The following is a 23,929-nucleotide window of genomic DNA, read 5'->3' as shown; positions in this document are numbered from 1 at the left end:
TCTAATAGCAGCAAGCGAAGAGGAACTAAAGAGCCTCTAGATGAGGGTGAAAGAGGAGAGTGAAAAAGCTGGCTTAAAACTCAATATTAAAAAAACTAAGATCATGTCATCCGATCCCATCACTTCATGGCAAATAAAGAGGAAAAGGTGAAAGCAGTGACAGATTTCCTCTTCTTGGCTCTAAAATCACTGCAGATGGTGACTGCAGCCATGAAGTAAGAAGACAACTGCTTCTCGGAAGGAAAGTTATGACCAACCTAGACAGCATATTAAGAAGCAGAGACATCACTTTGCCGACAAAGGTCAGTCTAGTCAGGTCTTTCCAGCAGTCATGCACAGATGTGAGAGTTGAACCATAAAGAAAGCTGAGCACCGAAAAATTGATGCTTTTGAACTGTGGTGTTGGAGAAGACTCTCCAGAGTCCCTTGGACAGCAAGGAGATCAAACCAGTCCATCCTAAAGGAAATCAACCCTGAATATTCATTGGAAGGACTAATGCTGAAGCTGAAGCTCCAATACTTTGGCCACCTGATGAGAACAGCCAACTCATTGGAAAAAGACCCTGATGCTGGGAAAGACTGAGGTCAGAAGGAGAAGAAGGTGACAGAGGATGAGATGGCTGGATGGCATCACCAATTCAATGGACATGAGCTTGAGCAAACTCCAGGAGACAGTGAGGCACAGGGGGCCCTGGCGTGCTATAGTCCCTGGGGTTGCAAAGGGTGGGACACGACTGAGCGACTGAGCAACACCACATCCAGCCATGAAGAGCTGAAGCCACAGCTGAGACCCACGTGTGCCTAGTTCCAGTTTTAAACAATCACACGATGGCTACCACTATGTAGTCCTTACTGCCTGCCAGTCACCACCCGAGGTTTCTGATGTGTGTTATATAAGCCACTGCCACCTCTTGCCCAGCCTGCTGAGATGGCTCCTCATGGGTGTCCCTACTTCCTCTCGTCCCCCACCCCAGTCTGTTCTCACACATCCCTCTTCTGTTCAACCCCCACTCCAGCTATCACGCTCAGAATAAAATTCAAAGTCCTACAACGCCCACAAGGCCCGCTCGATCCAGCCCTGGTCCACCTCTCCACCTCATCTCTCCTCTCCCCCAGGGCACTCCTCTCCAGCCTTGCTGGCCTTCCTGATTCCCAAACACACCAAGCACGCTGCACCTCAGGACCTTTGCACCTGTCACCTTCTCTGCTTGGAATGCTCTTCCCCTTTCCTTTCAGGGCCGACTCCTGCTTCTCAACCAGACCTCGGCCAAAAATGTCACGCTATGAGAGTGTGAACCCTGATCTTCCAGCCATAGCAGTTCCTGCCAGTAGCGGTTCACTGCTTTTTTGTTTTTTTCCTATAGTATGCTGTCGTTCTGCTCCAAGGGCAGGAACCAAGTCGGCCTTGCTTACCGCTGTCTCTGCAGAGCTTAAGGCCCCAAACACCATAAACACTTGTTGAGTGAGTGAAGGAATGCTAGGAGACAAGTAGTAATATAGGAAACTAAATGAAAAAGAAAAAAATTGAAAGGAAAAGAAAATTTCCCTGGGTTTGTTGGGGGTCACATAGGGCAAGTCTTGGCCTGTGTATTCTCCACAGAGGATCCCACAAGGACCCAGGAAACACATATCCAACACTGGCTACATCTCAGGAGCCCCAAGTTAAAAACCCGGCCAAGTCCCCCACAGCGGAGTCCCGGGTGGGAGGGGTACCTAGTCCCCAAGGGCTGACCCAGGGCTTGAGAGAAAGACAGTGAGGAGTCAAAGAAACCTCCAAGATCCAAGGTTTCTGACTCCTGAGGTCTTTCCTGAGGAGCCTGCCCTGGCCTTAGCCTCCGCTCTGATAGGGCCACAGGATTTGGTTGGTAAACACCTGCTGTGAGCTTAGCTAAGGAAAACAGGAAATCTCAGATGAGAACAGATGGTACCCTACTGTCGCTTCCCTCCAACCGTCTGCCAATCCCCTGGATAAGTGGAGGTCCCAGAGGGAGCTGGGGAGACTGGCCCCCAAGGAGGCAGACACTGGCTCAGAGTGCTGCACTCTCGTATTTGCATAAAAATCACAAGGGAGCCCGCTCACAAGGGCAACCCCAGAGATGGGGGTCTCGGGCCCCACGGTGAGAGGCCCCAGGTGGGCCCAAATCCCTACAGGGTTTGCCATCTTGGGGAACTCAGTGGACCGCGCTGGGCCTCAGTCTCCTCACGGGCAAAAGGGGGCTTCTTGCCACTTCGCAGGCTGCACTGAAACAAAATCCAAGCATGGGGGGCAGGGCCGGCGCCTGGCCCACCGGAAGCGCAAAAAGGGATGCCTGCTGGTGGCCGAGTTGGGAAAGGCCTGCCCAACCGCGCGCGAGGCGACGCCCCGACGGAGAGGCGTCCGTCTGGAGGCCCAGGCGAGCCCCCGCCTCCTCCCGCCCATCCTAGGCCGCGGGGATAGGGCGGGGTTTGGAGACGGACGGCGGGCAGGACGTCCGCAGAGGCCATGGGCGCTCTCCGCCAGCGGCGGGCCGGGCAGCGCGAGGGGCGGCACCCGCCCTGAGGCCCCTAGGCCCCCGGACCGCGGCTCCGGCCCGCCTCCGCGCGAGCCCGCCTCCCCGCCTCCGCGCGCGCCCGCGACCCGCCCCACCCGCGGCCGCCGCCCGCCGCGCGCGCCCGAGCCCCTGGCCCACGGCAGCGCGCGCCGCCGGCTTCCTACCTTCGCGCGCCAACGCCGCTGCCGCGCCGACCGAGCGAGCCGCGCCGGGGGGCGGGGTCAAGGCGGGACCAGAGGTGGGCGGGGCAATGGCGGGTCGGAGGGCGGGGCCAGAGGCGGGGTCGAGAGGGGCCGGCGCCCGACCTGCCCGCGTCCTCGCGTCGTGCCGCGTCGGGGGCGCGCCCTGGGCCCGGGGCGGGGCTGGTCGCAGGGAGCGTAAGGCGGGCTCTGATCCGGGAGCCACACTGGACGGAGGGCTTTTCCCACAGGGTTGCGTTTACTGCTCCGGACAGTAATAATCCCCAAACAGGGATTATTAGCTCCTTATGCCAAAACGGGAAATTGAAGACTAAGCCTGGACTAAGCTCAGGGCCTGGAAGCTGCAAGGTGGTACAGTCGACTTGGAAACGAGACCCAGTGGCAGTCTGGGGTTTTGTGTCCCCTTCTGTTTGGTCACTAAGTCGTGTCTGACCGTTTGTGACCCCATGACTGTAGCCCACCAGGCTCCTCAGTCCTTGGGATTCTCCAGGTAAGAATGCAGGAGTGAGTTGCCATGCCCTTGTCCAAGGGATCTTCCCGACCCTGGGATTGAACTCCCGTCTCCTGCATTGGCAAGAGGATTCTTTTCCTCTGTGCCACCTGGGAAGCCCTTGTGCCCCCTGGCCCTGCCTTCGAGGCCTTAAACTCCTAAAGTCTGGCCCCGACCCATCACCCAACCAGGCTGAGGCTGTGCCAGCCCTGCTACGCAGCCCACAGTGGCATTGGGAGTCATCAGTTACTTGACCTGTGGGGAGAATGTTTTCCTGACTGTCCTGCAGTCGCGGATGAGGCACTCTGGCCTCAGCTTGTTCGTGGGTAAAATGGCAGAAACCCACGTACTGCCCCTTCAGTCTGAGAAGCTTGGGTGCCTTCTCCACATGGAATGGAGATGAGACCATAGAGGAAAGCAGGTTTGAAACTAAACAGCGATGCATCCTGTCTTTTCTAACAGTAGGTTACATGTCCATCCTCTCAGTGGGCCTCAACTTCCCTGCATTCTTGAAGGCACTGGATCCATTTCAAAAGGGGGAGGCAGGTAGGTCTGAATCTCTAGGGTAGAGGAAGGAATGTTTTATCTGAAAAAGCATGTTTAATTTTGTGATTTTACATTTGGAAAAAAGTAAATTCCCACAAAGAAAAGCAGCAGGCCTACAGCTGATGGTTCTGTTTCCCCACCGGTAGGAGGGGATGGATGGTGGTGGTGCTCAGTTGTGTCCACCTCTTTGTGACCCTATGGCCTGTAGCCCATCAGGCTCCTCTGTCCATGGGATTTCCCAAGCAAGAACACTGGAGTGGGTAGCCATTTCCTCCTCTAGGGGATTTTCCTGACCCAGGGATCAAACCCACATCTCCTGCTCGGCAGGTGGATTCTTTACCACTTTGCTACCTGGGAAGCTCACTAAATGGTAGTTTTATCTTCGTCAAAGCCTGGGTTTTACACCTGAGAAACTACTAGGGGCTGCCAATGTGTCCTTCGGGCTCTGATACCTGGGGATGATGCAAGCAAGGCTGCGACCTGGGCCAGGCCTGAGAGCTGTGGTCCAAGATTTGGGTCAATCCCTAGGGTCTGGGATGAGGAGGGGTGTGAGGTTTGGAGAAGGGCAGTTTCCCTGTGGTGTCCCTGGCCCAGCCTGAGGAGGGCTGACTGACCTCTGCCAGTAAGGAGATGGGCCGGGCCCCCAACTTCCCCAGAGTGGCTCAGGTCTATGTCAACCTGTCCAGAATCTCCAGATTTGCTGAATCCCTACCCAGGCCCAGCCCCTTCATGGATCACAGCCTTGTCATGACAAACCTAGACAGCATATTAAAAAGAAGAGATATACTTTGCTGACAAAGGTCAATATAGTCAAAGCTATGGTTTCTCCAGTAGTTGTGTACAGATATGAGAGCTGGACCATAAAGAAGGCTGAGTATTGAAGGATTGATGCTTTTGAACTGTGGTGCTGGAGGAGACTCTTGAGAGTCCCTTAGACTGCAAGGAGAACTAGTCCATCCTAAAGGAAATCAACCCTGAATATTCATTGGAAGGACTGATGCTGAAGCTGAAGCTCCAATACTTTGGCCACCTGGTGTGAATAGCTGACTCACTGGAAAAGACCCTGATGCTGGGAAGGATTGAAGGCAAAAGGAAAAGGGTGTGGCAGAGATTGGGATGGTTGGATGGCATCACTGACTCAATGCACAGGAATGTGAGCAAGCTCTGGGAGACAGTGAAGGACAGGGGAGCCTGACGTGCTGCAGTCCATGGGGTCGCACAGAGCTGGGCACCACTTAGTGACTGAACCCAGGTCCTGACAGGCTCGTGGCCTTTCCAGCCCACTTCTGGTCCTGCCTGTCCCCACAGAGCCCTCACTTCCAGGATGTTGCTCACAGCGTTGAGGTCTGTGCTCAGACCCTGCTCTGAGCTCCAGTGTCTGTGCTCCCCACTTCTTGCCTGTCTCCCCAGGCCCATCTGCACCAGGTCTCCCTTGGGGGTCCCAGTGCCCACACCTTGCGGGCAGCCCACGCTGGTGGCCTTCCACACTGCTGGCTGTTAGCCTCCCATTTTCTTGTTCCATCCTTCATCCCCTTTAAACTCTTCTGTGAAGGAGAATTGAGGCTACAGGTTCTAGGGTTATTTCAGTTTTACAGGGGAGACCGAGACGTCACAGAGGTGCAGTGGCTTGCCCAAGGGCACAGAGCGCGAAGTCCAGTGGGTCTAACCCCATGCTCTTTCCTCTCCCCCACGGTGCTGACTCTGGAGATTTTGGGAGGGACAGCAAACACAGCTCCTCTCTGCTGGACCTTCTTACCCCAGGGGCTCCCAGGAGCCCACTGCAGGGAAGCACACACTGGCATCAACCCTCCCCCGGAGGCCTTGAGCCCGCTGCCCTGCTGACCCAGGGCTCTGTTGAGCCTGGCCTGTGGGCGTTTGAACCCACAGGGCTGCTGACCCTGGTCGCTGCCCCATAACCAGGCGGCACCTAGCCCTGTGCCCCTGGTCCGGCCACTGGAAGGGAGTTATGCTGGCTCCACTGTGGAGGGGCCTAAGTCTGTGGCTCCGGTAACGCAAACACGTGACTGGGACTTAGCACCCCCAGGCTGCTAGGGCCAAGGGCTTGCCAAACCCTGGTGCTAGGCTGGGTTGGACTCTGCACCCCACCAGCAAACCACATTAAGCAGGAGGCTTAGAGGATCTGTGTTCCGGTTAACTGGACTTGCTGGATACCTTAAGGTTAACTGACAGGGTCTTTTTTATAATGCCTGACTTTAAGATCTTTTTTAAACCTTATTTATGGCTGTGCTGGCTCTGTGCTTCTGCGCCCGCGTTATCCGGTTGCTAAGGGTGGTAGCCAGTCTTTGTTTTGACGGCAGGCCTCTCACCACCGTGGCTTCTCTTGCTGTGGAGCACGGGCCTTGTTGCCCCGCAGCATGTGGACTCCTCCTGGACCGGGGATCCAACCCGTGCCCCTGCAGTGGGGGCATGGAGCCTTAACCACTGGACTGCCAGGGACGTTCCTGAGACAAATTTTACATTAAGGGCACAGAACAGTGCCTTGCAGACATAAGCAATAGCTGCTGTCACAGAAAGGGGAAGTGAGGCCCCAAGGAGCAGGTTAAGTGACCTCCCAAGGGCATACTACCATTAAGCATGTCCAGACCCTTCTCTTCCTCTGACTCCCATTCGGATGCCCTTCATGCACCTGTTGTATTAGTTATCTATGGCTGCCTAATGGTATAACTGCAAGCTTGGCAGCTTCAGACACATTTACTAACTCAGTTTCAGGGTTCGGGGGTCTGGGCACAGCTTGGCTGGGTCCTCTGCAAGGCTGCCAAGTGCTGGCAGACAGGGCTCATCTGAGGATCAACCGGGGAAGGGTCTGCTCCCCAGCTCAGGAGGCTCTGGCAGCATCCGGGTCCTTGCAGATCACTTCAGTTTCTTGTTGGCTGTCGGCAGAGGCGGATTTTCCCACCTCGACACAGTGACCCTGGGACTAGGGCAACTCACGCAACATGGCAGTTAGCTTTTTTAGAGCTGGTGAGACAGATGTTGCAATGTTATGTAGTCATGAAGATATCCTGTAGTCTCAAAACCCTCAACCCAATACCTACCTCCTATCCCCACCCCACTGTCTGGAAGCTCCAGTCAAGGATGTAAGTGAGGAGCGCGTGGTTCGGTACTGGAGGCTGTCGTGGGGACCCCGGTCCCATAGCTGGGATTCTAGCTGGTGACGCGCCAGACTGTCCCCTGCCCTACAGATCCCTCAGGGTGCTTTCCAGGGTAGATTTTTTTGACTGCAGTTTGTTCATCAGCACCACTATGAATAACAGTTCTGGATGCACTACCTGATTCTACATCAAGGTGATTAAGGTCTAACTACAGGACGGGCACCTGCTAGTGCTTTATGTGCCTCATCCGAGTGACACTGGGCTCAAGGAGACCACGGTCACACATTTTTTTTTTGTGGTCAAACATTTTTACCAGGAAGACAGTCTAGATCAAAGCCTAGGTCTGTCTCCAAGACCCAAGGACTCACATTCAATGGTGCATGATTCCTGTAAGGGTCTCCTCTGACTCTAAGCTTCCTCTTTCCCAGCCTCTAAGGCAGTTAGAGAGAAGACAGGGAGTCACAGCAAACGGACAAAGAAGTTTACTACTCCTGAGAGTCCCTTGATGCAATTTCCGTTTCCTTACTTAAAGGACAAGAGGGTCCTCAGTTCCAATTTTCTCGGTCCTTTGTTGCTGTTCAGTTGCTCAGTTGTGTCAGACTCTCTGTAACCCCATGGACGGCAGCACGCCTGGCTTCCCTGTCCTCCACTATCTCCTGGAGTTCAGTCAAACTCACGTTCACCATCCAACTACCTCCTCCTCTGTCATCCCTTAACACTGCTTACTAGTCAGAGGGGCCATTTCTATAACCAACCGTGAAAACACATCTTTCTTACAGAACCCACAGGCATGATAAACGCTGTGGCCTTTATCTTGTTTTTCAGTCTCTGTGCCTGGACACCCTTACTATTTAGGGAGCTGCTTCCATGGAGGGAGGCAGGGCTCGCCCCCCACATGTGAGGGCAAGAAGCCCAGAATGTCCCAGAAGGGCAGAAAGGCTATACTCCTAACCAGAGAAATTACTGGTTGCCTTAGGGCAACAGGGACAAATCCCCCCATTCTGGCCAACCTGTCGCTGTGGCCCCAGACTTAAGTCTGGACGTGGGTTCAGTGGTAAAAGGCAGTGTGTGTCCTGCGGAGGCATCCTGGAGGAGTTAGCAGCCATGGCGCCAAAAACATTTCCATCTCTGACATACACTGACAGAGTAGAAATATTTATTTTTTATCTTAGAAATCTGGTCCCACCAAAAGGCCAACACTTTTTTTTTTCAGTTCATCATCTACAACTTTCAAAAAAGAACCCTTTCAATTAAAAAGGTAATGGATGTCAATGAACGCGATTTTAGAGGTGTGCTCAGATAAAATTATTTCCTATAAACCAGGAACACAGGCAAGCCTAGACTTCCAGTTGCTTCAGAACTCCTTCTGTCTGTCACGTACAGTCCCCGAAGGAGAGAAGAAAGGAAGGAGTTGTCTGCAGACAAGGCACTTCAGGAAACAGCCGGGAGCAAACCCAAGTCCGCCAGGACCCACGCAGTGAGCCTGGGAGCCCAGACGGCTGCCCGCCGATGGCAGGGCTGAACCCCTCACCTCCATTAGAACAGCGGCCTCTCTGGCCCAGACGCAATCCTACCTGCTGCCAGCACCTGCCTCGGCCCTGCTCTGCCCTCCAGGCCTTGAACACACGGAAACCAGGCCACGAAGTTGAGATGAACACAGCTCCTGAAGCTCAGAGCAACTCCTGCGGCTGACGGAGAGGAATGCTTTCAGAGACTCCGGCGGGGGCAGGCTGCCAGAGCACGCTTTTACAGAGACCGTGAGTTAGTGCAGATCAGCACATTAGCAAAGCAAACATTAAAAGAATTTTAGAAAGCTGGCTAATACTCTTGGTTTCCCTCCTGACCATCTGTTCAGGCTGCAGCCTAAAAACCTGCTAGAAATCAGGAAGGAGCCCCTCCTCCTGACTGGAATGGCTACAGCCAATGAGCATGGGGAAAGGCCCCCTCCAGAGGGCAGTCACGTGACACCTATGACCTCCCCAGATGGGCTGATCTGAATCCAGGCAGCACACTCAACCCCTTCTTTTGCTTTGGGGGCTTGTGTTTAATAAGAGTCATCGCGATGGAAGAGTCTCAGAGTCTCTCTCATGTCAAGAGGACAGACAGGGACAGGGATCCAGGAACTCTTCTTCCATGTTCTGGTTGCAAATTCGAATCCCAGGGAACAGTGTGACATGAAGCCAGTGTATTGCCCGACACGCCCAGTCTGTCGAAAGATCCAGGCAAGGAGGAGAGGAGAGACATGCTCCCAACAGAGGCTGGCCAGGGAACACCGCATTCTCCTTCCTTCAGCCCCGACGAGGCGGCTCCTTTCCAGAAATCGTATGAGGAAGAGAGTCATGTCCAGATCAGAATTGGACCCAGCCTGCACCTGGCTGAGTCTGGCTAGAGGTCGACCTGGAAAGATAGGGACGGGGGCAGACTTTAAATGTTTGGAAATACAGAGCACAAGAGATGTAACTTCTCTCCAGGCAGAAAGAACTCCAAGAAGCCAGTCCCTGAATGTTCTAGAGCAGGGGTCAGCAAACCACAACCCAGGACTAGACCAAATCGAGTTCTCTGCCTGTTTATGTAAATAAAGTTTCACACTCACTCACTTACATACTGTGGCTATTCTGGGCTACAAGAGTGGTGATGAGGAGCTGGGATACAGACCACCTAGCCTGCACAGTTTAAACTTTTGCTTCCTGGTCCTTGAGAGAAAATGTGTGCTGACTCCCAACCTACAGCCTGTTCACGTAACAATGCTGTGTGTTTAGCATCTTTTCACCCTGACCCCTAGGTAAAGGCTTGAAATTTTAAGGAAGCAGAAAAGGCAGAGGTCCCATGAGGACGGGCCAACGCCAGAACCCTGGTGAACGCGTGGCCCAGTGTTCTGGGGTGGCTGGTGGGGAGGAGGAGATTAGAGGTACTGGTGACAAGCCAGAGAACCAGGTGAGGTGGTTTAAAGACCAGAAGGAGCTGCAGAAGGCGGCAAAAAGCCTTCCCAGAGAGAAATGTGCCACCCGGAGTGGGCACTCTGGGGCTCCGTCCCCTTGCTGGCCTGAAAGTGTCTGAATTGGCACGCTTGCTCCCGATGTCAGAAGGAAGGCACTAGGGCGATCCCAGGTTTGTAAAGTAACAGCCCTGGCCCCAGTCCCACCACAGAGAACCTGATCCTCCTCACCCTGTGGATTTGGTGAAGTCTCCCCAGACGTCGGCGGTGGCAGCGGTGGCAGGCTTGGGCTGCGGCCAGGACACAGTGGCACCTCCTATAGACGGCCCCAAGTCCGATGGGAAGGGAGAGGAGAGAAGGAGACAGAGGCGTCAGAGGCCTCCCCTTCTGGCTGCCTCAGTAACCCGGAAATCAGACTCATGATTCCAAGTTGCTGAGAAAGACGTGCAGAAATGTGCTTTTTGGCAACAAAACGCCTACAGCCATTCACATCTCTGCTTCTTCGAGCCCTTGAGGGGCTCCTGGAGACAACACAGAAGGTCACACACCAGGCGGAGGGGAGGGGACCAGCAGGGGCGAGTCACATGCCATCATTCTATCTGAAGCAGACCTCGCTCCAACCATTTATGCTGCAAATCTGTTTAAAATATACCGTCTCCTGACCTCTTGGATGGAGAATGCTCACCAAAACTGCAACACTTTTTTTTTTTAAGTTATTTATTTTATTTATTTGTTACTTTTTATCTTTTTGGCCACACCATGCAGCATGTGGGATCTTAGTTCCCAGACCAGGGATTGAGCCCGTGCCCCCTGAAGTGGAAGCATGTAGTCTTAACCAGTGGACCACCTGGGAAACCCCAGCAACACTGTCTTTATATAAAGTCCTCAGGCCAGTGTCTGGCTCAACTAGCTGAGAAAATTATGTGCCAGACATGTGCCAAGTCCTAGAAGCCAAACTGTTAAGGGGCTGGGGAGTCTTCCAGAAGTACCAAGTGGGCATCTGCGTGGGTGTCGTCACTGGGTGGAGGGCATGGCGGGGCGGCAGGGCGTGCTTTTCCAGCCCCTCCCCCAGCGCTGCCAGCACCCCTTCCAGAGGTCCTGTGCCTGCCACCTGCCTTCCCACCAGCTACGTCTAACATCTGATGGGCTGGAGAACCAGGTAAAACTGGGGCCCTCCACAGCTTAGTAGTTCACTGAGTGAACTACAAAACTTGGGCTTCCCTGGTGGCTCAGATGGTAAAGAATCTGAGGTCAAGAATCTACAGGTAAAATCCGCCTGCAATGTGGGAGACCTGGGTTCTACCCAGGGTGGGGAAGATCCCCTGGAGAAGGGCATGACAACCCACTCCAGTATTCTTGCCTGGAGAATCCCCACAGACAGAGGAGCCTGATGGGCTACAGTCCATGGGGTCACAGAGAGTCAGACACGACTGAGCTAATAAGCACGGAATATTTAATAGACATTATCTCGCTTGAACTGCGCCACAGTCCCTGGGGGATGACAGGCCAGCCTGTTTGACTTTATGCAGGTTACTTAAGCCTTAGTCTCCGTATTTCTAAAATGCAGACAGTAGTGATGAACACTTTTCATAAGACTGACCAGTCTGAGGATCAAATATGTTAACAGAAGTCTTCGAACAGGCCTAGTCAACAGTGATAATGATGGTAACGATGCTGCTGCTGCTGCTGCTAAGTCAATTCAGTCGTGTCCGACTCTGTGCAACCCCATAGACAACAGCCCACCAGGCTTCCCTGTCCCGGGGATTCTCCAGGCAAGAACACTGGAGTGGGTTGCCATTTCCTTCTCCAATGCATGAAAGTGAAAAGTGAAAGTGAAGTCGCTCAGTCATGTCCCACTCTTAGCAACCCCATGGACTGCGGCCCACCAGGCTCCTCCGTCCATGGGATTTTCCAGGCAAGAGTACTGGAGTGGGCTGCCATTGCCTTCTCCGCTAATGACGCAGTGCCGCTCAAATGAGAGCTAACGTTCAGGGAGCGCTTACAATGTTCTAGGCACCGTTCCACGCGCTCTATGTGGGTTGGCACATTTGATCCTCACAAGAAACTTGTACTGTAGGCATCATTACTACCCCCTTCCTACAGATAAAAAAATGGGGGCACAGAGTAGCAGGCAATCTCCTGAATGTCCCACAATGGTAAGCTGGATTTTGAACTCAATCAGTCTGGTCTGGGAACATAGCAAATGCTCATAAACGCTGCTAATCATGACCCCAGCCGCCTGTCTGGCGTATCGCGCATACGGCCTTGGGGGCAGAGGCCTGGGGCTGTACCGGCAGTGCCATCAAGGCATCAAACACGATCTGGCGCCAAGCAGGGACTCCACGTCGGCACTGAACATGCATCGGCCACAGACAGAACGCCTGAGACTACGGCCCTCAGACCTCAGTGAGCCACCAACAGTGTGAAGTGTGCAGGTTCCCGCCCCTGTCACCAGGATGCCAACAAGCCCAGGGTCCTGTGACCTCACTGTGACTCCAGGGGCCGGGCAGGCGCCCTCCCTGCTGCTCCTGCCATTCTCTTGGGGTGAGGGATTCCCACAGGGCTGAGGTGTGAAGCCCAACCTCCAGGTAAGCCCGACCCTTAAAAGGGAAAGAAAGCAGGCTTCTTGTCAGGGCCCTCCCCCACCCCAACATGCTGGTGAGAGAAAGGGGTCTGGCGACAGTCACCCAGCCCAGGGAAGGCGAAGAGCATAGTGCCCCCACCCAGGCAGGCAGGGTGGGGACACTAAGGGGCTGGGCTGGCCTCCCGGCACCTCAGCGGCTGGCATGAGGCACTGACTCCCAGAACCCCAGGTCTCCGGAGGCGCTGCTTACGACCTGGAGCGAGCGTCAGCGCAGCTGCTGAGGAAGCTGCCTTGCAGCGTCCAGCGCCCAACAGCCTCGCTGAGGAGCCCGGTTCAAACTCAATCGCCAGTACCCCCGGCCCGATCTTTGTCCTTCAAGGCCTGGTTCAATGCCACCTCTTCCATGATGACAGCTCCCCAGACCATGCGGCTGGTAATGAGTCTGGTCCCCCTGCATTTGGTCTCTGTGCCCAGGACTCTTCTCTTCTATTATTAACCGACTAAGCATCCTGTGCCCAGAGGCCACGTCGCCATCACTCACTCACTCAACGAGCAGCCTCCAAGAACCGGGAGCTGCAGTCCCTGACCACTAGGGCGGGCCAGACAACCTGAAGGAGAGGTAGTGGGAAAAGAGGAAGCCCTCATCCAGTGTGGGCAGGACCAGCTTTGTGGCAGCCACCCTCCAGTTCCTCACGACGGGCACTGTGACCAGTGTGGGCGAAGGAAGGAAAGCCGAGGGGCCCGCTGCCGGGGGAAGAGGAGCCTGAGTTGCGGGGCATCACCCTCGTACACTGACCTGAGTTGGGAGAAACTGCTGGCTGGACGACAGAGCCACCCACAGACAAATGCTCCCCGGGGAGAGGGGCCAGGGCAGCAGTTCTTGCCCCCGGGGGAGGGGGAAGCAGGCTCAGTCCTCCCGTGCTGGTGGGCCGGGCGCGGGGCGTCCCAGCTGCGCCTTCCTTCTTCTTCATGCTCTAAAGAGAGGGGAGGGATGAGCATCAGTCAGTTCTGCTGGATCCCACTGCCACCAGAAAACTTCACAAGGTGACCCCGGGGCCCCAAACGTCTGCATCACCAAGACGCTCAGCAGCCACCCACAAGGCACTTTCACTGCCGTGGACTGTGCTCAGCGCATCGCGATTTGCGCGCCATCAGGAGCTCCATCCCACGCTCAGCGCATCGCGATTTGAGAGCCATCAGAAGCTCCATCCCACGCCCACCCGCGTGCCTGAAGCGGGACACTGAGGACTGACAAAGGTGTGAGGCAGCTAGGACACACATCCTCCTGGCGGATGCGAAAACGGAAAACCACCTTGGAGAGCTGTTTGAAAGAGTCTTTAAAGCTGAACATATGACCTGATGCCCCTGCCATTCCACTCCTACATGGACCCAGCAGAAATACGTACACGTGGGCACCAAAGACACCATCTGAACGCTGACAGCAGCACTCCTGTAACGGCCCCAAACTGGAAGCTACCCTGATGCCCACCATCAGGTAACTGCACAGATACTCAAGATACCTTCTCATAATGCAGCCTGCCACCACCATGAGGATAAACCGACTACACTCAACAATATGCATGCTCTCACACATGCCAGGCTGAATAAACGAAAGGAGTCACACACAAAGGAGTATGAAGTGTATGAGTCAATCAATAAAACGTTAAAAACAACATCAGGATAGTGCTCACTCTGTCCTGCGGAAGAGAGCAGGGGAGGGGCTTCCAGAGTGGTGAGAGCCATCCACGCCTTCATCTGGGGGCTAGCTTGTGTGAGCAGATTTGTGTTTTTAATATTTATTTCTTTATTTTCGGCTGCACTGGGTCCTCACGGCTGTGCCTGGGCTTTCTCTCAGCACGATGTTTCTCCTCCTGCAGAGCACGGGCTTCAGCACAGGCTCAGCAGTTGGGTGCACAGGCTTAGCTGCTCCAGAGAATCTGGGCTCTTCCCAGACCAGTGATAGAACCCGTATCCCCTGCAATGGCAGGCAGATTCTGAACCACTAGACCACCAGGGAAGCCTATATATTTGTTTTTAAAAAATTCACTGAGTTCTGCATTTATAATGTGTGTACTTTTCTGTATGCATATTATACCTCAATGAAACATTTAATAAAGAAAAACAGAAAATTCAACACCGAGGTGAATCAGAAGTCAGAGCATCTCAAAGATGAAGATGGCGTGGTTCCCACCTTGCCAGGAGAGCAGCAGCTTAATCAAATGCTGAGATCACAGATCAGAGTCAAGTGAACTGAAGTGAAAGTCACTCAGCTGTGTCTGACTCTTTTCAACCCCATGGACTATACAGTCCATGGAATTCTCCAGGCCAGAATACTGGGGTGGGTAGCCCTTCCCTTCTCCAGGGGATCTTCCCAACCCAGGAACTGAACCCAGGTCTCCCGCATTGCAGGCTGATTCTTTGCCAGCTGAATACTGGGGTAGGTAGCCTAAGCCCTCCAAGCCCTGGGTATGCATACAGCTGTGCTGATTATTTCTAGCTTGACGACCCTGCACAGGACCCTCAAGCTCTCTAAACCTCCATTTCCTCTCCTAAAAGGGAGAATGTTTAATCTGCATGAGAAGCACCCTAAAAACACTACCTGGCACACAGTTGATGCTCATTAAATGTTAGTTTCCTCCCAGCAAGACAGAGATTCACATCCCAACCAGTCCACTGGACATGACCTGGATTTTCTCTTAAGAGACAGTTGGCCAACTTCAAGGGTCCCAAATCATCACCAGCAGGAAGCAGAAGAGAGGAGAAAGAGATAGTAAGTGAAGCGGAAGACTGTTATTTTAGGATTACAAACTGTCTTCAGAAACAAATCCACTAGGTCCTCAGTTCCCCCAATCATTCAGCTCCACCCCCACAACCAGGCAGAGGGCACGTCTTGCAGTCCAGCCCAGCTCAACCTCTCCCGAGATGCAGGGCCCGTCAGGACTATGACAAGGGAGCCAGGACACCACCGTCAGCAGAGCTGCCCGTGACCCCCAGTGCCCACCCGACGCTTTCTTGCCCAGCAGAGTGCTGCCAATCTTTTTTTTTTTTTTTAAATTTGGCTGTGCCAGGTCTTAGCTGTGGCACGAGGAATCTTTTAGTTGCAGCATGTGGGAGCCAGTTCCCTGACCAGGGACTGGACCCATGTCCCCTGCATCAGGAACATGGGGTCTTAACCACTGGGCCACCAGGTAAGTCCCCAAAACACAACCTGGGATGAGCACACGGGCCCCCTTGCCAACAGCCAACACAGAAACATCAGCTATGGCAGCAAGCGACTGATGTTCTTCAACTCAAGAGGCTTTGCACACACAATGCCCTCTGAACTGCCCTCTGACCTCTCTTCCCTTGCTCATAGGTTGCTTCTTCCAGGAAGGCGTCTCTGGTTCCCCCTAACTCTAGGCTGCAGGACTCCCCACCCCAGGAGTTCCCGGCACTGAAGACACCCCGGGGTCACAGAACCTTCCCGCCACGTAATCACACCCCGACTCCCTCATGTCAGCTCCACTCTGAGCTCCGCGACAGCGAAGCCCTCGTGCTCGCCCCCAGTGCAGTACCTGACGCCCACAGCCGCTACTCAGTAAACGCGTGCTGAACCGTGAGAGGAGCGGCAGCCAAGGCCGCTGAGCAGGGGCAGCACTCACCGCAATGTTGAGCTTGATGGTCTGGCCCTCCTTGAAACTTAGGTCCAATTTGGGACCTTGATCCGGGTTTTGGGCTTGTTTTGCAAATTCACACTGCTGTTTCACCCACCTGGGGAGAGAAGAGAGAAGAGGTGAGAAGGGGCGCGCTGCCCTGCATTCACACCCTCGCTTCAGTCCTACCTGCCGTCCGTCCAGGACGAGGCTTTTACTGCAGCCTCAGGGAAGAGACTGAGAGCAGCTTGAGAATCAGGCCTGAACGCAAACCCTGGCTTTGACATGGAAGCAGCTGCAGGTTTGTCACTTTCCTCATCAGCAAAATGGGATGACGAGTCCCTATGCCTTAAAGACTGAAAATTTCACAAGGTCATTGATAGAGAGGGTCCTAACCCTGGTCTTCAGGAAATCTGAGAACCTGGTCCTCTCCTCCTCAGCATGTGGTGTGAAGACTAAAACACCATCCAGGGGCTTAAAAAGTAAATGGTGAGACAGGACAGACACCCAGCAAGTAGAAAGCAACAAAAAGGTCCCACACACTCCAAAGAGCAGCCCTCCAGCAGCCACCCAGAGCAGAAAGGAGCTAGAAGCACTCGGATGAGCAGCTGCACACTCCCCACAGCCAGAGATGGAGGACTCAGATGGCAGGGGAGCAGGCTTTCCTGCCCTTTTAGCTTCAGAAAGGACCAGCAGGGTGCGTACTGAGTGGCCTGGGAATCCGAGCACTGCTTATTACAGCATGGAGGAACAGGTCTGGAAAGGCCAAGGGAGCCAGGAAAGGACTCCGGCTGCTCAAGGGCCTGATGAGGGCAGAGATGTGACACCTCAAAGGCTGGGGCAGCTGACTGGGGGGTCAGAGATGGGCCTCAGGAAAAGGAGACCTCAAGGTAGAGATGAGGACTCGCAGAGCACAGAGGGGACCTGTCTTAAAGGAGAAGTGAGTTCCTCTGAGACTCTGCGAGCTGACAGATCACACACAACCACCTGGGTATCCTAACCTGGGAGATCATTCTGTCCCAGGAAAGAGGGAGGAGGCATGAGTGTGTCTCCTGGAACCACTCACTTGAAATGGTCCTGCAAGGCAACATTGAAGTCAAAGGCGTCACCTCGGTCCCCGAAGCCAATTCCAATAAATGCCCGTCGCCCTGGGGGACAACACACAATCAATCCTACTTTCCAAAGGCAGAGAAAACCCTTCTCGGAAGAGGAAGCCCCAAGTCCCGAGCTTACCGTTTCCATCCTCAATGCGGATAACGAAGTACCTGCTGGAATCTGTCACGCTCTCCACAGCTGTGCCGGGAAACTGATCCACTGGGGCCTGAGCAAAGAGCTCCCCTGAAAGCAGAAGTGAGGATGAGCCTTGAGTCCCTCACAGCCTATTTCTATCCCATGACTGGGGCCCTTGCCCTGCGAGGCAGATTGGCAAACCTGACTCTGGAATTCAAGTCAAACACATTCTGGCTAAAGGAATGTAACAGGAATATAACCCATGAAAGATTTAAGTCAGAGGTGGCTTACAGGTCAGATCCAGTTCTTAGTTTAATATTTTCAATTTAACTGCCAAACACTTCAAAATCAAATTACATGTAAAATAATCCAGATTTCTAGCTTCTCTTAAAATCAAAAGCTCTAGCAATGTTGTGCTTCCACTTCCATGTGAGAATGATGGGCTGGAGCTGGTCACCATTCCATGTCTCACCCATTCACACCCACCGCCTGTACCCTCAGTGCCCTGGTTCAGGGAGATCACACCTTCCACATCAGTCAAGTACCTGAGGCAGGACTCGAGGGACAGGTGAACCCAGTGAAGAGGGAGGGTTTCTGCACTCTAGAAGAACCTGAGGCAGGCTGATTTAATCTAATCATGGGCCAAAAGAGTGACTGATTTTAAAAATAGCTCTTCCTTGGAGTAGGAAATGGCAACCCACACCAGTATTCTTGCCTGGAAAATTACATGGACAGAAGAGCCTGTCGGCCTACAGTCCATGGGTTGGCATGACAGAGGGGGTTTGAGGGAGGTGGGTTGGTAGCAATAAACAGGTGGAACTAAAAAAACAACAAAAAACAGCTCTTGTAAAATGCATCCCCTTATCAACTACGGTCCTCCAGGGTGTAGTGCAACATACACCTTCTGTAAGCATTTACAACTGGTATTGTTTTCAAGTGTACTGATCTCTGCTGATGAGTCAGGTATTGACCACTTTCTACTAAATCCTATGGTTCAGAGGTGACTGTGATCAAGGCTGAACTGAATCCAAATCAGTGGCCCAAGTCTGTAGCTTCTTGCTAACTCCTCTGCCCGCTCTAGTTTGGTCCCTGGGGATCCGGGATCCCCCTGGATGCCTTCAGCCTAGAGCAGCAGTTCCCCACCACGGGCGACCTGGCCTCCCTTCCAGGGGCATCTGGCGATGCCTGGTGACACTGGTGGGTGCTGCTGGCATCTAGTAGGCAGCAGTCAGAGGTGTCGCTGAGCATCTTAAATATGACTTAGACCACAAAACTCAGCTGGCCCCAAATGTCACTACTGCTGAAGCTGAGACACCCTGGCCTAGAGTGATTGGAAAGTGAGGGACAAACATGACCCAGTGGGCATGACCCAAAGCTAAGAGCGTCCTGGGGAGGATCCCACAGGTGAGGCTCAGCTCTGAGCAGTGGCTGGTATACCAGCTGTGTACCTTGGAGGTAGTTCCCAGGGTCCCCAGAGAACAGGTGCTGCCATTCCCTTGTGATGCCACCTGGGACATCCCAGCAAATCTCCCAGCCAGAGTTCTCTTGGCAGACCAGGCAGCCATCCCTTCAAACTCCTCTGCCATCAATGCTCAGTCATGCTTGAAACAAATCGGCGCTTTGGGTCACCTTGCAGTTTACAAAGCATTCGGATATCTACGTGTTCATTTCATATTCCAACAACCCCATGAAGCAGGAGCTAATGTGATCCCCATTTCACCAAAAAGGAGGCCAAGGTGTCAAACATCATGTGGCTTGTCTAAGGTCCCACAGCTCAGACACAAGTGATGCAGATCTGAGAAGAGGCAGCCAGTTTTGCTCACAAATCTTTGCATTTTATTTGCCCCACAAAGGAAAACCTCTATGGTAGAAAAAGAAGACATTACAGAACACTGGGGCATCTGACTGAGAAGCCCTGCGTCTGATTCCAGCTCTGAGGGGGTGGGCTGGGACTGCTCCAGGCTGTGTTGCCCTCCACAGCTCACCCAGAGGCGCTGGGGGCACAGGACTGCCAGAGATTTTGCCAAGAGTGACATCTGTCAGCTGACTCCAACACAGCCCAGCTTGGCTTGTCCTCTCACCACAGAAAGAGCTGAGAAGGACAATTTCCAGTTCTTTCAGTTAATGGGTGTGGTCAGTCTGGAAAGTTACCATTTAGTCGATAAACAGAATTCCTGATTAAGAAACCAAGCTCACAGCAGAAGTCAACGTGTGGCTTATCTTCCAGGGAAGCTCCAGGGCTTCCTACTTGGGACCCACCTGTAGGCCTTTGCTCTCTGGGCTCCCAAATTAGTATTTCCTTAAAGACACCCAAAAGAACAGGTGCTTGACAGGAAATACTTCCTTTTAAACTAAAGGTTGGGGAATGGAGTCAGTGTACAAGTATACCCAGGCTCTGATCTCCAGGACAGGTCCCCCGATTCCCTGAGTGGCCTGGCCAGGCCCCGGCCGCCCCTCCCTTCACAAGGTGGGAGGCGCGGTACCTCAGCCCCACGCAGGCCTCCCTGGCCTTTACCTGAGGTCCTGTCCTCCAGCTTGATGTAGGCCACCTGGCCTTTTGCAGTGATCCGCAGCCGGCCACTCCATGATGGCTGGTCCAGCTGCCACTCCGCAGCCCTGAAGGGACAAAAACCGTTGTGCCGCTGCCAGAGGCTCCCGCTCCCCTTCTCCAATGTTGGGGGTGGGGATGGGGCCGGGAAGGGCATGTGGGCTGCATGCTCCAGACCGGAGGCTGGCAAACTTCTCGGGAAAAGGACCACACGATCTCTGTCCGCACTCCTCACTCTGCAGTCGCAGAGGGAAAGCAGTCATGCTGCGTCAGCATGCTGGTGCTTCAGGTGTTCTAACTAAATATTTTCTACTGGGCAGGGCTGTATTTCAGTGAAACTTTATGGACAACCTGATTTTCATATAATTCTCACATTCTGAAAAATTCTTCTTTAAAATGTTCCCCAACCATTTAAAAACGTAAAAACCATTCTTAACTTGCTGCTGCTGCTGCTAAGCTGCTATGAGTCAAACAAAAACACATGGGTCATAGCTGGCCAACCCCAGCTTATAGATGATAAGTTCCAGATTATAGAGACCTTCTCTGAAGCAGAATTCTAGGCTTTTTTCTGTAGAGAAAGCAACTACCGGGGCCCATGGTTTGCGGAAGACACTGCTAGGCTGTGGCAGTCAAAGCAATCATCTGGGACCACTGAGACCATCTTGGAGGAAAAGGAGAAGGGGAGCAAGCATCAGTAGAAGAGCAAAGGAGAGCAACAGGACATGTGGGAAAAGTGAATGAGTGTTCAAGAAATCTATTCTCAAAGGTAGCCTGAGAAGAAATAAACCCAGGAAACCACAGACCTATCACAATGGCCTCTTTTGGCTCTTTTAAAGCATTGACTTTACATTTTATTTCTAAGAAGCATCTCAGTAAACCCCTGTAAAGCAAAAACCTTGGGTGTTTCCAAGAGGCTTTTCTTGGAAGTCCCTAAGCATATGCCACGCCTTGGAGAGACATCATAACTGTGGACACAGGTTGTTTTGAAGGCCACATAAATGCAGACTTTCAATTCACAAGTCAGCCAACTCAGTTTCAGTTCCTCTTATTGGGGCAAGAGGCCTTTAACTCAAGCAGAGCTCTGAGACTGAAGTGCAGGGGTTGGCAGTTTCCTTTTTTGCCAACCTAGCCAGCCTTAACACTTGGTAACCTCGATCTCTGGGGGACCAGACTAATGCTACTGAAGGGAATGGAGGCAGATGACCACCCCTGGTTTGGTGGTGGCCCATCCCGTTTGACCACACAAAGCAAATGAGTTTTTGTTCTCACTATTGTTGCTTTCATATTATTTTTAAACTATGTCATGGATGTAGTGGGTGTTCAATAAAATATTTGTTCACTAGAAAATCAGCTACGAGACCATGTTAATACAACTGAAAAGTAACAAGAAGCCAGAGACGTTGACACTCCGTCATTCTTGGGGTGCAGGCCAACCTTGTATCTCCAAATAACTTGGACAAACATTGCCTTCAGGATCGCCCACCCTCCACCCCCACCCCCGTGTGGCACAAAATAGCCAAAGGCTAGGTTATCCGTATGAGACATTATCTTATTTTTTTTTAATATTTTCCCTCATTTGACAATGAAGACAAAATGCAATGGTGACAAAATGCAAACTGTACAAAGACATCCGGTGAAAGGAAGTGTCCTCCCAACCCCCTCTTTCCTCTGGCAGGGCAGTTTCCTGTGTTCACTTCCACATAATCTACTTTTACAAACACGCCTATTGGTTCGTCTCAGGTGAACATTTCACCAGACAAGTGCGGATGGATGCCTCTCAACAGCCAGAGGCTGTGATCAGGTCGGAGGTTCGTGCCAAGAAAGCTGGGCAGGGCAGGGCCCCTGGGTTTTCAACGTCAGCTTAAAACTTCCCAGAACGGGTCCTTTGGACCGGTTCTGGGCTCCTTTCCTTCCCTCGGGGATTTCTGCCAGTGACAGGGCTCTTCCCCCGCAAGTCTTTCCAAGGATCCCTTCTAGGCCGTCAGCTGACGCTGAAAAAAAGGTCTGTGACACCACCACTCCCGACCACGTTTAGGGTCCCTAAGCACGATATACCACTTTCAAGCCTTCCCCGCTGCCGGGACCCCATTCGTCGGACTGAGACATGAGAAAGTCTGGGTCCCCCTCGCTGCTCTGGCCTCGACCTGAGAGAACCCGTTGCATTACCTGCGCCCGCCCCTCGCCCGTCAACCGGCCAGGCAGTCCTCTCCCACAGTGGGCGTGTAGGGATGGCCGGGGAAGGGTTAGGTCGCGACTAGCCTAGCCTGGCAGCAGGTGGTCACCTGTAACCACGGTTGGTGGCCCGCGGCGGGATGCGGTAGACATGGACATCTGGCTTCACACAGAGAACCGACTCGTACTCCGCTTCCTCCATCTCGACGCCCCGAGCCCGCCGGACTTCCGGTTCCTTCCCCGCCCAACGGAAGTCGCGACTCTATGACTCACGTCAGGCTAGAGCGGCAGATCGCAGGCGTCAGCCGCTCGTCGCCGCGCGCCCTTTACTGGAGGCCTCGCCTCACGACCTGTGGCGGAAGAAACCAGCAGCCACCCAACAAACTGTGGGAAATTCTTAAAGAGTTGGGAATACCAGACCACCTGACCTGTCTCCTGAGAAATCTGTATGCAGGTCAAGAAGTAACAGAACTGGACATGGAACAATGGACTGGTCGCAAATCGGGAGAGGAATAGTCAAGACTGTATATTGTCTCCCTGCTTATTTAACTTATATGCAGACTACCTCATGCGAAATGCCGGGCTGGATGAAGCACAAGCTAGAATCAAGACTGCCGGGAGAAATAGCAATAACCTCAGATATGCAGATGACACCACCCTTAATGGCAGAAGGCGAAGAACTAAACAGCCTCTTGGTGAAAGTGAAAGAGGAGAGTGAAAAAGTTGACTTAAAACTCAACGTTCAGAAAACAAAGATCATGGCATCTGGTCCCATCACTTCATGGCAAATAGATGGGGAAACAATGGAAGCAGTGAGCTTTATTTTCTTGGGTTCCAAAATCAATGCAGGTAGTGACCTCAGCCATGAAATTAAAAGATGCTTGCTCCTTGGAAGAAAAGCTATGACAAACCTAGACAGCATATTAAAAAACAGAGACATTAGTTTTCCAACAAAAGTCTGTCTAGTTAAAGCTATGGTTTTTCCAGTAGTCATGTATGGATGTGAGAGCTGGACCATAAAGAAAGCTGAGCACTGAAGAATTGATGCTTTTGAACTGTGGTGTTGGAGAAGATTTTTGAGGGGCCTTTGGACTGCATGGAGATCAAATCAATCAATCCTAAAGGAAATTAGTCCTGAATATTCATAGAAAGGACTGATGCTGAAGCTGAAGCTCCAGTACTTTGGCCACCTGATTCAAAGAACTGACTCATTAGAAAAGACCCTGATACTGGGAAAGATTGAAGGTGGGAGAAGAAGGGGATGACAGAGGATGAGATAGATGGTTGGATGGCATCACCAACTCAATGGACACGAGTTTGAGCAAGCTCTGGGAGTTATAATGGACAAGGAAGCCTGGCATGCTGCAGCCATGGGGTTTCAAAGAGTCGGACATCACTCAGCAACTGAACTGAGTGACTGACTAAGGGTGGTCTGAAGAGCTTCTCAGGTGTCACTAGTGGTAAAGAACCCGCCTGCCAATTCAGGACACATAAGCGACATGGGTCCTATCCCTATATGGGGAAGATCGCACTGGAGGAGGAAATGGCAACCCATTCTTGTCAGGAGAATCCCATGGATAGAGGAGCCTGGCGGGGTATAGTCCATTGGGTCGGAAAGAGTTGGATGTGACTGAAGTGGCTTAGCATGCACTCAGGTTATCTGATGTCTGAAGCTCCAGTACTTTGGCCACCTGATGTGAAGAGCTCACTCATTGGAAAAAGACGCTGATGCTGGGAAACACTGATGGTGGGAAAGATTGAAGGCAAAGGGAGAAGAGGGCAGCCGAGGATGAGATGGTTAGTTAGCATCATTGATTCAATGGACCTGAATCTGAGCAAACTCCAGGAGATAGTGAAGGACAGGAAAGCCTGGCATGCTGCAGTCCATGGGGTCACAAAGAGACATGACTTAGCGACAACAACAACAACAACAGGGGTTGTCTGGGCA

At 52.9% G+C, this 23,929-nt stretch overlaps 2 protein-coding genes across 3 annotated transcripts in view; both read right to left on the bottom strand.

The window, feature by feature from the left end:
• Window positions 1-2,795, bottom strand: part of CROCC (ciliary rootlet coiled-coil, rootletin) — a 49,881-nt gene extending 47,086 nt beyond the window's left edge. Inside the window, exon 1 of the mRNA XM_043444685.1 lies at window positions 2,696-2,795. The gene's annotated coding sequence lies outside the window, so the exon portion shown is untranslated. The remainder of the gene's footprint in view (window positions 1-2,695) is intronic.
• A 5,219-nt stretch (window positions 2,796-8,014) lies between these two features.
• Window positions 8,015-22,228, bottom strand: NECAP2 (NECAP endocytosis associated 2). 2 transcript variants are annotated; one of them, XM_043445350.1, is made up of 8 exons: window positions 22,092-22,228; window positions 19,777-19,877; window positions 17,265-17,369; window positions 17,098-17,179; window positions 16,041-16,149; window positions 13,196-13,373; window positions 10,047-10,131; window positions 8,015-9,277 (listed from the first exon to the last, which is right to left on the bottom strand). In XM_043445350.1, exons 1-8 carry the CDS (start codon window positions 22,181-22,183, stop codon window positions 9,229-9,231), a joined length of 801 nt encoding a protein of 266 aa, XP_043301285.1. In that variant the 5' UTR covers window positions 22,184-22,228; the 3' UTR covers window positions 8,015-9,228. The 2 variants fall into 2 exon arrangements, with proteins under 2 accessions (XP_043301285.1, XP_043301286.1); XM_043445351.1 differs by lacking the exon at window positions 19,777-19,877 and having other exon boundaries at window positions 22,092-22,217.
• Between the last annotated feature and the right edge of the window lie 1,701 nt (window positions 22,229-23,929).

The sequence above is a fragment of the Cervus canadensis genome, chromosome 24, assembly GCF_019320065.1.
Source record: "Cervus canadensis isolate Bull #8, Minnesota chromosome 24, ASM1932006v1, whole genome shotgun sequence".
NCBI lineage: Eukaryota > Metazoa > Chordata > Mammalia > Artiodactyla > Cervidae > Cervus > Cervus canadensis.
Note: the sequence above shows the minus strand (reverse complement) of the source record. Positions and strands in the feature narration are given on the sequence as shown.